Source organism: Thunnus thynnus, chromosome 3, assembly GCF_963924715.1.
Source record: "Thunnus thynnus chromosome 3, fThuThy2.1, whole genome shotgun sequence".
NCBI classification, from domain to species: domain Eukaryota; kingdom Metazoa; phylum Chordata; class Actinopteri; order Scombriformes; family Scombridae; genus Thunnus; species Thunnus thynnus.
In genome coordinates this window covers 26,834,939-26,850,844 of record NC_089519.1, presented here as the reverse complement: position 1 = coordinate 26,850,844, position 15,906 = coordinate 26,834,939, and the positions used below count along the sequence as shown (strand labels likewise).

At 38.3% G+C, this 15,906-nt stretch overlaps 1 protein-coding gene across 3 annotated transcripts in view; it reads right to left on the bottom strand.

Moving 5' to 3' along the window:
- fat1a (FAT atypical cadherin 1a) overlaps window positions 1–15,906 on the bottom strand; it is a 76,970-nt gene that overhangs the window by 48,466 nt on the left and 12,598 nt on the right. For all 3 annotated transcript variants that reach the window (XM_067585055.1, XM_067585053.1, XM_067585054.1), the window contains exon 3: window positions 7,355–7,669. In XM_067585055.1, the coding sequence (XP_067441156.1) occupies window positions 7,355–7,669 (315 nt within the window). The remainder of the gene's footprint in view (window positions 1–7,354; window positions 7,670–15,906) is intronic.

The following is a 15,906-nucleotide window of genomic DNA, read 5'->3' as shown; positions in this document are numbered from 1 at the left end:
CTCTGAGAAATCAGGTTATGCAGGTAATGTGAGAATGCTTTTACATGTACTGTAATAACCCGGTCAGGTATCAGATTTCTTCCATAACCCGACCTCATTTTGGATGTATCAGTTGCTCATTTTAACTGTATTAATTAAAGAGGAAGCTCCTTCCTGATTTTTGTTGTGAGTGTCTGTGCTGTCTGAATTTTACAAATAATCAAATGTTAAACAATGTTAACACTGATACAGTGTCATGTTCTGCTTGGTACAGTGGTTAGCTAAACTTAGGAACAAACTGCAGGTGATGCAAAATATTATTTGGTATTTATTAAATGCTTCACCTCAAATTCATGTTGGTAGTGATGAATTCAGAAGGACAGGACAGCAGAAACTGCATTATATGTACAATATTATCAATGGGTATGCTCCTCAATACTTTTCAGATAACAATAGGTCAGTAATATCAGGGCCAGTGTGCGTTCATGTAAAGTGCCTCAAGTGAATAATGTAGCCAGAAGTTCCTTTTATTACACTGGTGCCATGTTGGGGAACAGCCTTCCGCTACACATCCAGTTTTAAAATATGAGAGGGGTTTATCAGTTAGGTTAGGTTTATGGAACAGGGTCACAGATTTATAATGAAATCTGCAATGACATTGTAACTTTAGCTGTTCTTGTCTTTTGATGTGGGAGTTATTATTTTTTATTTGTTAGATTGTGATGATGTGTTTTTAGATTTCAGGATTGTATTGTGTAGTTTTTATGTTGAATGTCTTGTGCTTCTTTATGTTTCTTTGACTTTTAACATCTTGGGACCATGTTGGAAATAATTGGATTTTTTGTTTTTTGTGTGTGTGTCTGATAATCCATAAATAAAATCAATAAATCAATTAATCAATCAAGCGGTGGAAACAACTTAATATGACTATTTATTATAGAGCTCTAGTGGTGACTAGTGGTTGGTTTCAGTTTCAGTCAGGTTTTGGATTGAATCATTTTAAATGCGAGGATGCATCGCTCTGAGCAATATTTCTCTCCTTTAATCCGCTTGCTCTTACCTTCCCTGTTTTAAGTATTGTCCTGCACGTGCCCACATGTAAAAAGCTGATTAGAAACTCGATTACCGGTATCAGCTGGGGAAATCAGGCTTGTCTAATCCCAAACCATGGCTACAGAAACCAGGTTTCTCGTTTACGTGACATTTAAGAAATCTGCTTACAGGAGAAAGCCAACTGTCACCCGGTTACTTAAGAGTATGTCAACAAACTGATTGCTTGCTTTGTCTGATGTAAAGAGGAGTTTGTTTTAAGGATTTTTTTTTTTGTTTTCCCTCAAAGACTTTGGTGGTCATTAGGCCTCTGTCAAATCCATGAACATGTAAATCCATTCAAGTTGCATTGTTGGTGTGTCATAAGAATGAAGCAGAATTAAGGTCTGGAAAGGCATAAAATTGATATGAAATTTAATCCTTAGTATATAATTGTAGATCTCACATGGACAGAGACCATATATATACAATTTTAATTGGATTATGAATTGATTTTGACATCCTCAGTGGATATTAATTAATTAAGGGGCAAAGAGGCAACACAATGTATAAAAAAGTTGAACATCCACAAAATACAAATTTTGAAAGACATGCTACTGCCTACAAATATTGTTATACTGTGGTCTACTCATTGTAGATTTGTACAGTTAATTTTTAAAGGCACCTTTATACCTACCACATCTTAAGTGAATGCATGTATGGTTCAGTTGAGTAGGTGAGAACACCGTAATCACATTTTGATGTGCACCAACAAGAGAGACCTGGTCCATTTAACAGAAGTGTCTCAGAGCACTTTCACATTAACCTTTAAGCAGGAAAGATTTTCAATGTAAAAACTTTCAAACTAAAACACTGCATACTGTAGGCTGACTGTGTAGCGATATGTTGATGTCTGGGACAATATTTAACCTGCTCTGCTGTATGACTGCATGTAAGCTTTGGTCTACCTCGTGTGACCGCCATGTAACACTAACAGATTTGTCAATACACTGTCTTCCATAGTTTTGCATTCTTTTGGCATTGTTAAATAAAAACTATATTTCAAAATAATGTCTGGAGGAAAAAAAAGACAAACTAATCAATAGTATTATTAAAAGATGACTTTAAAATGTGTTGATGGCACAGAAGGTTGTCATGGTTACTATGCTTTTCTCTTTCTTTTTTTTTTTTTACACCAAACAAACAGGTCTACTGGGCCAAGTCTTGCATGTTTACTGCTTTTAGGCCATGAGGTGGGTCACCTAGCCCGTAATAGTTTTATATTTGCACATTAATATATCAACCTTCAATTTGCATTCCATAAATCCTACTTATGCAGTGGCGCTTTTATAAGGTTGAGAGGTCAGTCGATGTTTATTCATGCCTCCTTTTTGAAAGAATGCCATCTTCAAACTGAATTTTTGAGTGAATCATTTTCATTTTTATTTTCAAGTGGAAGATCTCATAAATTTTCTTAATGTCTTCAAATTAGGGTAAGAATAACCATAAGATTCAATGAAAACTCCAGACACTAACACCACCAAGACGTGGCAGTCATTCTCTTTGAAAAAAGAAATCCACAGTCTTGAAAAGCTAACATGCTACAGTAGTCCCAGGTCAGATTTGCTTAACCAGAAAATACTGTGGCTGAATTGAGGTCTTAAGAGGAAAATCAGTTATTTTTCATTTCCACACTTTCTTCTCATAATCTCTTTTGAGAGCTGTGACAATTGTTTGGCCCCAAATCACCGTAAACATCAGGAAGTTGTTGGAAGTATCCATTTCCTATTTCACTTCCCCTGATAATGGTTGGAGCATTGGTAAACCACTGATAACACCAGTGTGTGTGAGTGTGTGTGCGTGTGTGTGTGTTTTTTCTCTCAAACAGAGAAGGCGTTACTGAAAGTTGATATGAAAGCCATGAAAGTAGATGATTTGCAGCTGCAAATCCCAGTGGCTATGAGCTGTACTTGTTTTCCCCTACCTTTTCATTCAACCCCCAGGATGATAAATGCACATAAAACCTGTCGGAGGTATCCAAGCTTGCCAAAGCATTACCCACGGCATTCCTTTTCACTTTATGACAATGAGCTGCTGGCTCCAGGTGGAGGAAAGGGATGGGCTAAAATTGTTCAATACAGCTGTAAGAATTCACCTGAGTGTATCTTTCTTCATTTTGGTTCAACCACTGGAATGAATGCTGCCATTAAAGGGCAAAAACAATCAGGTACAGACAACCATGTCCTATTAAAAGCATGCTCTTGTCAGTTATAACTACATTGTTGTCTGGTGACGAATACAGATAGGCACTGTTATTATAGGGTAGAGTTTTCAACAGGCTTTAGGTGTTCCAAGCACAAATCTCATATGTCAGGTCAACACAGACTAATGATAACTCATTCTATAAATTCAATGGACAACATTGGAACAATTAGGGAAGTTTTAGAAAGTACTAATACTTGAAGAGAAAGGTAGAAAAGGTGCAACAGGATGTAGAGTAATGAGAATTCAGCGAGATAAGATTGCTATCGTAGTGATCTTTGTTCCAATTCTCTCACCCCGACTTAGACATTAAGAACTTCCTCTATGCATATGTGTGTGTGTGTGTGTGTGTGTGCGTGTGTGCGGGTGGGTGTGTGCGTGCGTGTGTGTGTGTGGGTGGGGGTGATCTGACTACACGTTCTGCTTGGTTGTCCTTTCCTAACACAAGCATGTTCTGGCATAAGAGCTCTGTGCAAAGTCCAGTATGTCGTAGCACAGTAAACAATATTTCAGTGGAGAGAGAGAGCGAGTGATTCACCAGGTAATGAACACTGCTCACTCTTCCACAGAAAAAAAACGGGCATCTCATGTCAACAACCTCAAACGAACTAGCACAGAGCTTTGACAACTCCTTTATGAAGAGAAAATAAAACTAGACAGCTGGTGGGCTGGCTGTCTCAAATGCAGTATGTGTAGAAAAGACATCCTTTTTCTAAATGTACACCCCAGTAATAAACAACCTTTGATTACTCTACAATACAACTAACTGGCATTTTACAGAGCACATACAATTATGTATCTGCCTGTCTCACACTGCCTCACGTATCCTGTTGAGATCTGTTAACTACAAGCCTATGAGGCTTTATCCAGGAAACAATTCTCCCCAGCTGCCAAGTAAATGCTGAGGAGCCGGGAACAACTGCGGTCAGGTCTGTGGGTGGGATGAGATCTGTGCCACCACACAGCTGAGCACTGGTTCATCTTTTAAAATTTCAGAGCCCAACAGCATTATTCAAATTCGCTGATCTAATACTGATTTAGAACACACAATTCCTATCCAGCTGACTGGCACAATTTTCACCCCATACAGCTCTGCCTTGTTTTCTTCTCTCTCTTCTCCAATCCTTTCAAGGCTATATCAAGCCGTTAAGTTCTGAGCTTTCCAATGTTGGTATTGCTGTAGTGTCTGCTAGAGAAGAGCTGGCCTTGCACACTAATGACAAACTAAAGTCAGAGAACAGCCAAAACAGCAGGACTTGTTTACTTGGCAGAAATAAAGTAGGCCTAAGCCTTTCATCCTGGGCTTTACTGAGCCAATGTGGGTCTGTGCGGAAAAAGGGCAACCATCGCCACCCAAGGCGTCAAGCGAAGCCTTCATATGTGTTTGAAGCTTGACAGGCTGCTTGGAAAGCAGCACAAGGCCGTAGCCCATGATAGAAGGCTAGCTAGTTAGCTTGGAACACATGCCTCCGAAGCTCCAAAACCCACACACAAAACATAGGCCTTAACGTCTTTTCCTTTTTCCCACCCCTTTGTAAAGCTTTGTAGATATGCCAAGACAGGGCCTATGCTTCCAATGCAATTTTAGAACATGTAATTACAGAGACTTGCATGTAGTAAATTTAAACATTTTCAAAAACCTGTAATATGCGGTGAGAATGTCATATTGAGTTGATAATGTGGAGAGATAAAGCCTATTTTGATCTCATTTAATACCACGGATATAAAAACTAAAACATCATTTGTAATCATTCAAGAAAACATTTATTCAAATTCTGACCTAAAAAGAAAATGGCTGCTTAAATGTTGCTGTCTTTTTAACTGGCACTCTGCATAAATCACTGTCTTTTCAAGTAGTCATCTACACTTGGCTCCCTGTTTTCTCTTCCCTCCTACCTCTCTACCTCCACTCTCTGCCGGAATCTTCAAAAACAAAAGACAAAAAAAACGCAAAAAAAAAAATCTAAACAACTGTGATTTAATGAAGTTCTTTGTCCAAACCACTCGTTGTTGAACCTGACGCAAGGGGCTCTGGTGTCCCACTGATAAATGTTTTAGCATGCTTTGATATGCATGAATGGGTCTTATCCTTATGCTCAGTGTCCTCTATATAACCAGTTTTCTTTTTTTTTTTTCAGAGCTCTTCTGACGCTTATAAAAAGAAACCACGTGAAGATACTGCCCGTTCTACTGTAAAGAGGTTCTGCCCACAGTGGACTTGACCATAAGCTTCATAAATACTTTGTAATCCTAGGAAGTAGGAAATATTTACTTTAGATATGTGGGCTAAAAATAGTGCATTCAAATGGTGAATATGTGGTGTACTAGGTTTATCTTGGACATTAATGAAAATCCTGAACAAAGCAGTTACATCTAGATCTGGATTAAGAAAATGTATGAAAAGAGAAAGTATAAATCCTATTTAGTTAAAGATCTACTGCTTTAATGTTAACATTCTTTTCCAGCTATGGCCCTATATTATCACAGGTTATCTATCCATAGAAGGGCAAAAAAAAGCAGAATATATCTTGGAGACACAAATAATTGCAAAGATATTTTCTTCACACCTCAAAATCTGCCTACATTGTTAAAAAAGTGTTATGTATGACTGCTTTTTTGAAAGATAAATATTCGATTTTCTTTTTCAGCATCCATATCAGCATATGTAAGCTGATCTCGTCATGCATGCAGACAAAACACCAACCTTATGTGTCTGCATACCTAAGGTTTTCCTTCTCTTTATAATTTATTTTTTCTTTCTTTTCCTGTTCATTGGGGAGTGCCCAGCACTACTGCGAGGCTTGTTTGGGAAGCATGCTACATGATGAATCCTTATTTGGTCAGAAAATTCACATTGCTACTTCTAACAAAAATAACTCTGGCTTGTTGATGTGACTACCTTGGGAAACTGGACCACACACATCAGTAAGGACAAATTGGAGCAACTGTTTCACTACCCTTTCCTCATTTCAGTTTAATGAGCACTTGCATTCAAAGCAATAAGAGACTAGTCTCTAAGCTAGGTAAGAAAGGAAAACAAATTCAGTAATTGGCACTTTTACAGACAGATACAAAGTTTAACCATCTCAATTTGCTTCTGTGAGCTACATATGTTGGTCAATATGGATGTTCTTGATTTGTTTTATATTTTGATAATCAGTCATCAAACTTAAGAGCTCTGAGTGGATTTAAAAAAGAATGTAGAACGAATTATTCGATGGAAACAAACTAAAATTTCTGCATCCCACAAAACAGAGGAAAAAAATCTGTAAATTTAAAGAAGGGCTCTGCCTTTCAATGGAGCGTTACAATACACCTATTACGAGTATTTCCTCTGCCATTCAACTAAACATAGCCTGCTCCAGCAACTTTATAAGAACCCAATAAAATATTAATCATCACACCATTTCCAGAGTACCAAATGAGAACACGCTTTAGAGTGTTAGAGTGGAAAAACCCCTGTAGGCTCAACCCACTCCCGTCCTAGGTTAAAATATTGTCTTCACACTGCTCTTCTTTGTCACGAGAAAGGAAACATTAACCTCACAGAAGCTCATAAGCTAATCAGTAATGCACTACAGTATATCTCAAAATCTGCCCCCAAGTCTCATAGGATAATACAGTAATAATAAGAACCCTTCTTTGAGTTTGTTTGACACATTTGTGATGTTTTAAGTGGTTGATGCCCTTAGAAATTTAGCCTGAAATGCCACATGCATTTACCTCATCCGTTCAACCTTTATATGCATCAGTCAGTTAGTAAATCTAAGTTGATCTCTGCTTACATGAAAAGCAGGAGATGTGACCTTAAGACTGTAAAACAAGCTATTGTAGTTAATATTCAATTGTTTGACATATGGTGAGATACACTGAACAAGCAAAAAAGGGTACCTTTCAAAGCTACACTCCATGAACTGAATTTTTTGTAGTAGTTGTAATTTTCTTTCTCAAGCTGGCGGCCATATTCAAGAATAGCATTTGCGCTGGAATACAATATAAGCTCATGACTCAGAGCAGAGACTTCCTGCTCTGAGGATACAATTTGTGGTAGCACACACTACTATCCCGGTAACAGCAATCTTACCTGTCCTGGCGTTAATAGCAAAGAAACCCTGGGGATTGCCGCTGGTGATCCTGTAGGTGAGTTTATCGCTGGCCTTGGCATCTGGATCAACTGCTTCTATCTGGATGATGGACATATCTTTAGGGGAGTTCTCCATGATAGAAGGGTAGTAGACAGGTTCTGAGGTTTGCGGTGCATTGTCGTTGACATCCTGCACTTCAACGTAGACCTCAACAAAAGCCGAGAGCGGCACCACGCCACGATCCATGGCATAGACTGTTAGCCAGTAGTGAGGTGTGGTCTCATGATCCAGCAGTTCTTGTGTTCGAATGATACCTAAGAGATGAGAAAGACATAGACAAACTCTTTAGTCTCCATCGAGTCAGAGAACATTTTTATGTGCAACACATGACCTGAGTCTCACATCACTTCTTGCGCTATCAGTCATCTCTGTAATCAATTTCTGGAGATGAAGAGAACAGAAGCTTGTACAACAGCTGCCCCTGACCAGGCAGATATAGAGGTTGGTTGAAGAGACCTTGACTGAAACATGTCAAGGTGGTGTATTAACAACAATCAGTCAATGCCTCCTGTTTACATTTACTGGCAGGGATTTTTTTTTGACTGCCATGTGGGGACTCTAGCCTTCAGCTGAGCAAACAAAAGAGCTCTCAGAGACATGCGAGTTGTAGAGGTTGACAATGGATAAAATGGAGGAGCGGAGGATGGGTAGATTCAGCAAACTGAAAGAACTAAAAGGTAGTACATGAAAATATGTGGCTAATAGAATATAGATGGAAATGCAGTATGCAGCAGGGTTAAATAGCACAAACATGTTTTGTGTAAGTATTCCTCAATGCACTAAGGCAAAAACTGTTATACTCATGAAAAAAGAACAGGCTATATGCTTGAAATCAATTAAGTACATTTTATTGACATAAAACATATTGTACACAGATATTCCTGCATAACCTGAAAATATACCATCTGTTGACACTAGTTTAGATGTTTAAATGTCTAAAACTGTTACTGCCAGTCTTTCTGAGGAAAAGCTAACAGCAAAGTTCACAGGAGTGAATTTGCTTTAGTGCTTTTCATCTACACCCGACCCCACTTACAAGCTCTCACCAGGTGTTCAGTAGGTGCATTTGCACTTTAGGAAAGGGATAAGTACGTGTGAGTGTGTGTGTACATTTCCATTTGTGTGTTTCAATAGGTGTAAGGGTGTTTCAGTTTGAGGGATGTGTGTTTGCTTGACAAAGGTGTTATTCATGTGTTTACATGCAAACAAATGATTCAACTTTAACCAGTCTAATTACTGATCCTGTCATATATACTATTTGACTTAAATCAAGAGTAACATAATCTGATTCACTGTCCAATGTCTGACACCCAAGATCCATTTCTTCCTGTTTTTTATTCTATGCAAGGGTCACAAAATAAACCTGATGCAACATTTCCATACGCAATTTTGTTATCAGTGACATTTACATCAGTTTCCATCAACATGAGGACAAAGTTCCCCTGTTTTTCTTGTCTTTTCTCATTAACTTTTTTGTTACATCATTCAAGATGACTCACTTCTGATTATCAAACAAAAGGATAAAGCAGGGAAATCAATTTACTGTGAGGCATGTGAATGCCATAATATAGCAGATATCCTGATTGGTTATTCACTGCAATCAGGTTATAGTGTGAATATAAACATACTGATTGAGGCTACGTTTCAAAATGCCTTCCTTTTATTTCTTTAGCAGAGAGAAATGTACTGAGGAGCGGAGATAGAACAAAAGGCAGGGTTCACAGAGGACAAAAGTGCTTCCAAAAAGGAGTTGCAAGTAAATGCAGCAACAGTATATTATTTGGATAACTTGCTCATGAGAGGTCACATTATTTAAACAGGCACAAAATATAAGGCAGTGAAGGGCAACATAAACCCAAAAATATCTTCCAGACTGTGGACACCTGAACAACCTTTATAATGACAACCATTTCCATGTCTGTGTTATTTGTGATACCTGTATAACCTTTATACTGCAATTGAAATGTATGACCATATTTGATTTTATTATCATCCGAAACTAATAAAAGTGAATCGTTGTAAAGGCACACCCGTATCATTACCGGATATGGGTGTTGAGTCTGGATCTGTGACACACTTACAATCACTGCTGTCCAGATAAGGAGTCTCCACAAAACCATAAGAACTTGTTCTAAAGGTTGAAATAGTTTACATAGACTCCCTCTTTGCTGATGCTGCCTTTGTTCACTCACTGTAACTTGATGAACTGCAGTGAAGCACTGTAACTGAGAGCAGCCAAATCTCTTGCCTTGGGTAATGAAAGATTTCTCAGAAAAGAGATAACACTCCAAATGGCTTGTCACAAAATCCTCAAATTTAACTTGGGAGGGGAGTTTGGGGGTACAGCTCATTTATTCTCTCGCCCTGCTTTACTTTTGCACTCTCATATTTCCCTGGGATCCTCTCGTGTCATTAGTCATTAGTAGTACAGCTCTCTCAACTTTGCTTAAGGCATGTAATAAGAATGGTAGCCAGGCAGGGGAAAATAGGTAGCTCCCAAACAGACCGGGACCCCCACCCGCCCCCTTTGAGGTATCAAACCAATACCTCAAAGCTGATAACACATTGAGAGAGAAACACAACCAAACATTTGGAGAAGTCTCACAGTGACATTACCATATGACACAGTGGTTTGATTGAAATAATTCAGAAACAAAATAGCACTGTAATGACTAATTTCTGATCTTACTGAAGCTAACAACTCACGGTGAATAACAAAGATTGCTACAGGAAGAAGAAATGTGCAGGAAATTGAAAATGTTAGACATAAATAGACAGAATTGAAGATAAAAATGAATGAGAACAGTAAGAAGGGTTCGGGTGATGAGCAGTCGTGTGCACACGCACACGTGCTAATAAGACAAAGTACAAAAGAGAAGAGGAGACAAACGGGAAAGTATGAGACATCTTTTGTGCTTCTGCCAAGGAAATGCCCATGCTTGAGTGCTCATCTGTTTGACTGGCAGACACCAGCGTAGCAGAACAATTCCACCCTCACCAGGATCAAGCTTTGTGCTCACAGTTCTTCACCTTCTTTCTATCACCATAGAGGAGACTTTATATTTTTGCAGTTAAAAACTTGCAACATGAAAACAACTGCAGCTGTGAGAGGAATGTTACTGTCCACATTTTGTGCCTTCTCAAACTAAAGGTCAATGCTAACTTATTTCTAACAAATGTTTATATTTATCTCTGAAGAGATTAAAAAGAAACCTTGACCTTAAATGTGTATATATGGAAAGCTTTCTGCCATGGCCTTTGGCTGACTAACAAAGCACATGAAAGATAAATCTGAAGAATTTAGTTGCCACACCCATCCCATATACCTAGCCTACCCAGTAAGGCAGTAGAAAAACCTGCCCTTAGGCCACAGGAAAAAAAAACAGACCGTGCAAGAGCCTCTGCTAGATTTGCTTTCCGCTTTTTTTCCCTTGCTCTTTTCTTTTCCCTCTGGCTTTGTTCTTCAAAGTTACCTGAGCACAGTGGCAGAGCAATAGAGTCTTCAGACAGCTGAGGGATTTTGAACTATAAAGACCAGCAGGTATTTTATGTGTGCTCTTCTAAATCAACTCCCTGCACAGATACACAATGCATTTACTCAACTTACAGTCACAGTAGAGGAAGAATTAGCCAATTGAATTGAAGAGGTTGAAATTTGTTGTTGAAAAGCTGCTGGAAACTGTCTACTGCATGTATGTCACAAGTTGGCCAATGAAACAACTAAGAGTACTAAAAACGAAGCCAGTTCAACATACATTAGTACTTCCTTGTTCGTTCTGCAGTTGAAAAGTCGGGGCTTGCTTTGAACTACCTCTACTAATTCCACTCACCCCTACCCCACATTCCTCAGCCTTCTCAGGCCTCTAGCTCACATGCTTGCATAAACTTTCTCAGTGCTTTCTCCCCCCTTCTCTTTCCACAGCCCTGGCAAAATGCTTCAAATTCCACTACCACGTTGTAGGGCCTGGTGCAATAGAAAGAGTCCTGCACTAAGCTTCCTGTTACCCAGCAACTTAATATCACATCACCCCAAAGTTCCCAGACATCTGTAGCTGAGATCCGTGCTTCAAAGACATTAAGCCTGGTGGCAGCCTGTTAGCCTGAAACTCTTGAAAAATTCTAAAGTATGGCTCAAGGCAAAAATACCTTTTGTTGTTGTTATTAAAGGCATTGCCTGAAGCACATTATTGCAAATTACAAATGTAATTTCAAATCTCCCTGGGTTGCATTGTTATCAGGTGTCAGGTCAGATATGATACATCTGTTTTATGCCTCACTCTTAATGGGTCGTGTATTAAGCTATAGTTTGTCATGTCAGTTAATTCTGATAGCTATCTCAGTTACACCGTGCAGTTAGCAGGTGTAAACATTCAGTAACAACTAATGTTAAGTGTATATCTCCACTTTTGTTATAACTACGCTAAATTTGAAACTACAAAAAGGTGGTGAAACGGGCTCCGTTATTTTAATTTTCATTCCCGGTCTTTTATATTGGGATTAGATTTTAAATAATCGGAAGTGGTCTTGGTCAGTTATCCAAGTTAACCTTCTAATCTTTTCATGTTACATTTTCATGCATAAAATACTGTAAATCTATTGCTATGAACAGGTTTTACAGTAAATACCAATGCTCTCTGATACATACTGTATTAATTCTTCTGTTTTGTTTGAAGGGCACACAGGGCAGAGGTCTTTGAGATCATCATAATGAAGATACAGTGTCACACAAAAACCTGAATTTCTTTTGCAATAATGAAAATCATGAAAATTGTACACTGACTGCATGTGAGCAGTGGAAAGAAACAAAATCATTTGATGCAGTTGTTACATGTCTGTGATACATGACTGAATGGGTTTTTCTTTTCTTGTTTTTTAAAAAAAAAATGCGTATTAATTCCAGTTGAGATAGCTTTTGGGATTTAGCTGACAATACAAAGCTTCCATTGTTGCTGGGAACAGTGTTATTTCAAAGGCCTTTGAACGGGCCTCAGAGCAATACTTCTTGATTCAATATCACAGTATTATTTAGGAGCAGTTACTATACCTCTTAGCCCAGAGGAGCTGACAAAAGAGCCTGTTCCTCTGATAACAGTGAGAGGAAGACAGAGTCCATCTTCATTCATTTCTACACCCCCAACCCTCTCTCTAGCTCTACATCCATTTGGTTGTCAATCAGTATTCCCATTGTATACAATAACCTCTGCTGACATACAGAGGATATACTCTCAGCTGACCAAAAACCTCTTACAGTCCCAACAAATGTTTTAACAAGAAAAGAAGATGGCAGTATTTAAAGGAATAATTCCACAATTATGGAAATATTCATCATTTTCTTGCTGAGTGTTAGATGAGAGGATCAATATCGCTCTCATGTCTGTACGGTAAATATGAAAATACAGAGAGCAGCCGATTAGCTTAGCTTAGTATAAAGACTAGAAAAAGGGAGAAACTAAAAATAAATAAATGTTGGTCTCATAGATGTAATCTAACAATTGTAGCTGCCATTAGTTCGTCTGAATGTTAAGTGAAGCTTCATGTTTTTACTGGACAGAACAACAGCACTGCTCATGGCTCTATATGCACAGATATCACTACTTTTCAATAAATATAAATGTATTAAAATGAACAGATCAGTCAATTACATTTCATTTAATTTAATTAAGCTACATGATTTTATTATACCTACACTACAGACTGAATAACATAATTTACTAAAGCTCTCTGTTAATGAGCTGGACAGTTCCCCAAAAGTGAAGCCAAAAATAACCTCATTTAGCTGTAATATAGCTATAATAAAAATCATGTAGCTCAATAAAATAAATTTAATAAAGACTGCTCAAGGTTTCTGGCCAGAAATACCAACATGTTCACCTTTTCTAGCTTTAATAGACTGCAGACTGGTGTAAGAACACTACCCGCTGTGCTGAACACAGGTTCAGATGGATCACCTGTAACACATATGTGTTGTATTTGCCCTTTGGCACACTGATACTCACATTTAATAAAGGATATTGACATTGGCATTACTGTTTACTGTGCGATCTTTATTCCGCCATCTTGAATCTCACGCCCCCCCCCCTCAGGTTCTTGCTGGACTTGACTGCGTCACTACACAATGGTGTCCTGTAATGCACATACTGTTCCAGCTTTGCACTCCCTTCTCGTAAAAGGAACAAAGAGGAAATAATAATAAAAATGTTCTTTCGTATGAGAACAGACCAATTCCTCTTATGTAAACTTTATGAATATATATTGGACTCTTCTTGAACACATAATATGCCTGCAACTACAAACTTCACTTTTAAGTTTTCTTTAAGTGGTCAACACTACCGCTGTGTATTTCAAACCTGAGTCAAGGATGTAAACAGTGTCTTTGCCTAAATTAAGGATGACTTCAACAAAATACTGGCTGTGTATATATGAACAATCAACATATATGCTACATCGAATGGATATTTTACCACATAATCAAAATGCAATATCTCTTGGTGGGAACAGGTTATCACAGTAGCCCTTAATGACTTTTTAGCCTTTTTATTTTTGAATGCCTGATAAGGCAGCCATTCGTGTACACCCTTTACAGAGTTTACAAGTCAAGGACTTGTCTCGGCCTGATGGTGCGGCAAAATCTTGTTGTGTAGCCAGGCTGTTCCTGTTATTTGGCTGTTATTTGAGTTTTACTCTTTACATACACACATATGTGGAAAATTATTATGCTATTCTGGAATTACATCTTCATTTTCATGTTTACATTTGTCATTTTAATATAGTCTGCTATAGGCTTCCACAGGCCAGCTCTGTAACTTGTCAGGCATCACACAGCATGAAATTGGCTGTAAATGCCTGAAATAGTCACTTAAATTTGAATAAAAGGATAAAAGCATGCCAGTATCTCTCATATCTCTGCCATAATTTAGCAGAGAGGACCCTTGGTGAAGATGCTCAGATGTGTCTTTGGGGAAGATGCTAATGTTTTCAAAAAATCACTGCTGTTTGTACTACTTAATGCTAGCCTGGGAACCAGACAAATCTGCCGATCTCATGTTTCATTTGCCCTGGCAGATGTGTCTGGCCCCTCCCAGTCAGACAGATTTCCACCCAGCCTGGAACTGGACAGGCCAATCACAACCATTTATCTAATATGGGGTGGGTTTGATACGATGACTGACAGTCTGCAGTCTAAAGTTGAGAAAAAATCCGCAGAGCTCATGAAACTCAGATAAAACGGTCAAACAAGGCAGCACTGATCAAATATGAACCAAGATTAGGTTGTTGAGAAAGTTTGTGACTTGGGTGCCATGTTGAAAAAAGACCAGTCAAAACCAAGCACCGCCCAACTTGCATGTCTCAGTGCTAGGTCACACGGTTTGATGCTTTAATTGGTTGTAGGTTTATCCATTTGCGTCCATTTTGGTCTGTCCATTGATAATGCCCTATGGAAATCAAAAATGAACTGAAAGGTTCCAGACTAATATGCATTTGTGAATTAGTCTGGCAAAGCCATGCTAACTTAATGCTATACACTGCCGTTTAGGGCAGTATTTCTGTTTGGTACCAGTGGTTTGCAAACCAAAACTAAAACAGTAAAATGAAATTGGTGAAAGTTTTAAATAAAATACGGTACTATAACATCATTAAGAACCTCCCCACTAAAAATGTTATTTGCAGTACATTCACGGGAGTATAGATCTAAATCAAGTGAGTATTAGTATGACAAGAATTAACACACAATGAAGCATGTCCTCTGCACAAGACAGCTCTAAGTTTCTTTAAAAGATTTAATGGACTGACAGGACAACATACTTTTAACTAGGGACAGTGTGTTTTTCATTTAGCAACCTACAATCAACTTTGTCCCGCTGCACATTCCTGGTTCCGTCTCCACAGTAACAGCACTCAAGCAAAGACTATTTGGAATCATGTGCCACTTTGCAGTTCCATTTTTATCTTAAACTTATAGGCGCTGAATAGAAAATCAGGGACAAAGAGCAACAGTTCTCAGTTTTAGCACATTATATTTGATGCCAAAAGACATCCATGAACAATAACTACTCTACATCTTTTCATAATTGTCAAAAATCAGTTAACTTCAATAGCGAGACAGTAGAAAAAGAAGTGGATAATTTGTGGAGATGAAAAACACACTAATAAGACTTTCTCATTATGCATCAAAGTGTTTCATTTGCTTTCACAAAGAATGCTTTCACAGTACGGGCTGCAAACAGCTTCAAGTGAAAGGGCAATGCATATATTATCCAACAAGAAAGGGCAATGCATACATTATACAATCAGCATCTGTGTCTCATCTAGAAAGAACACTCTTTACTCTGGTCACCTTGTATACTGGATAATTTCACTTCAAGCTGAGACACAACTTGCTTTGAACACATCTTCAAAGCAAGTTGTGTCTAACTCCATACCATCACCACCATAGCAATCTAGCCGTCAGTTACTCATTCCTTCCAAGTAGGGACACACTAATTGATTGTCC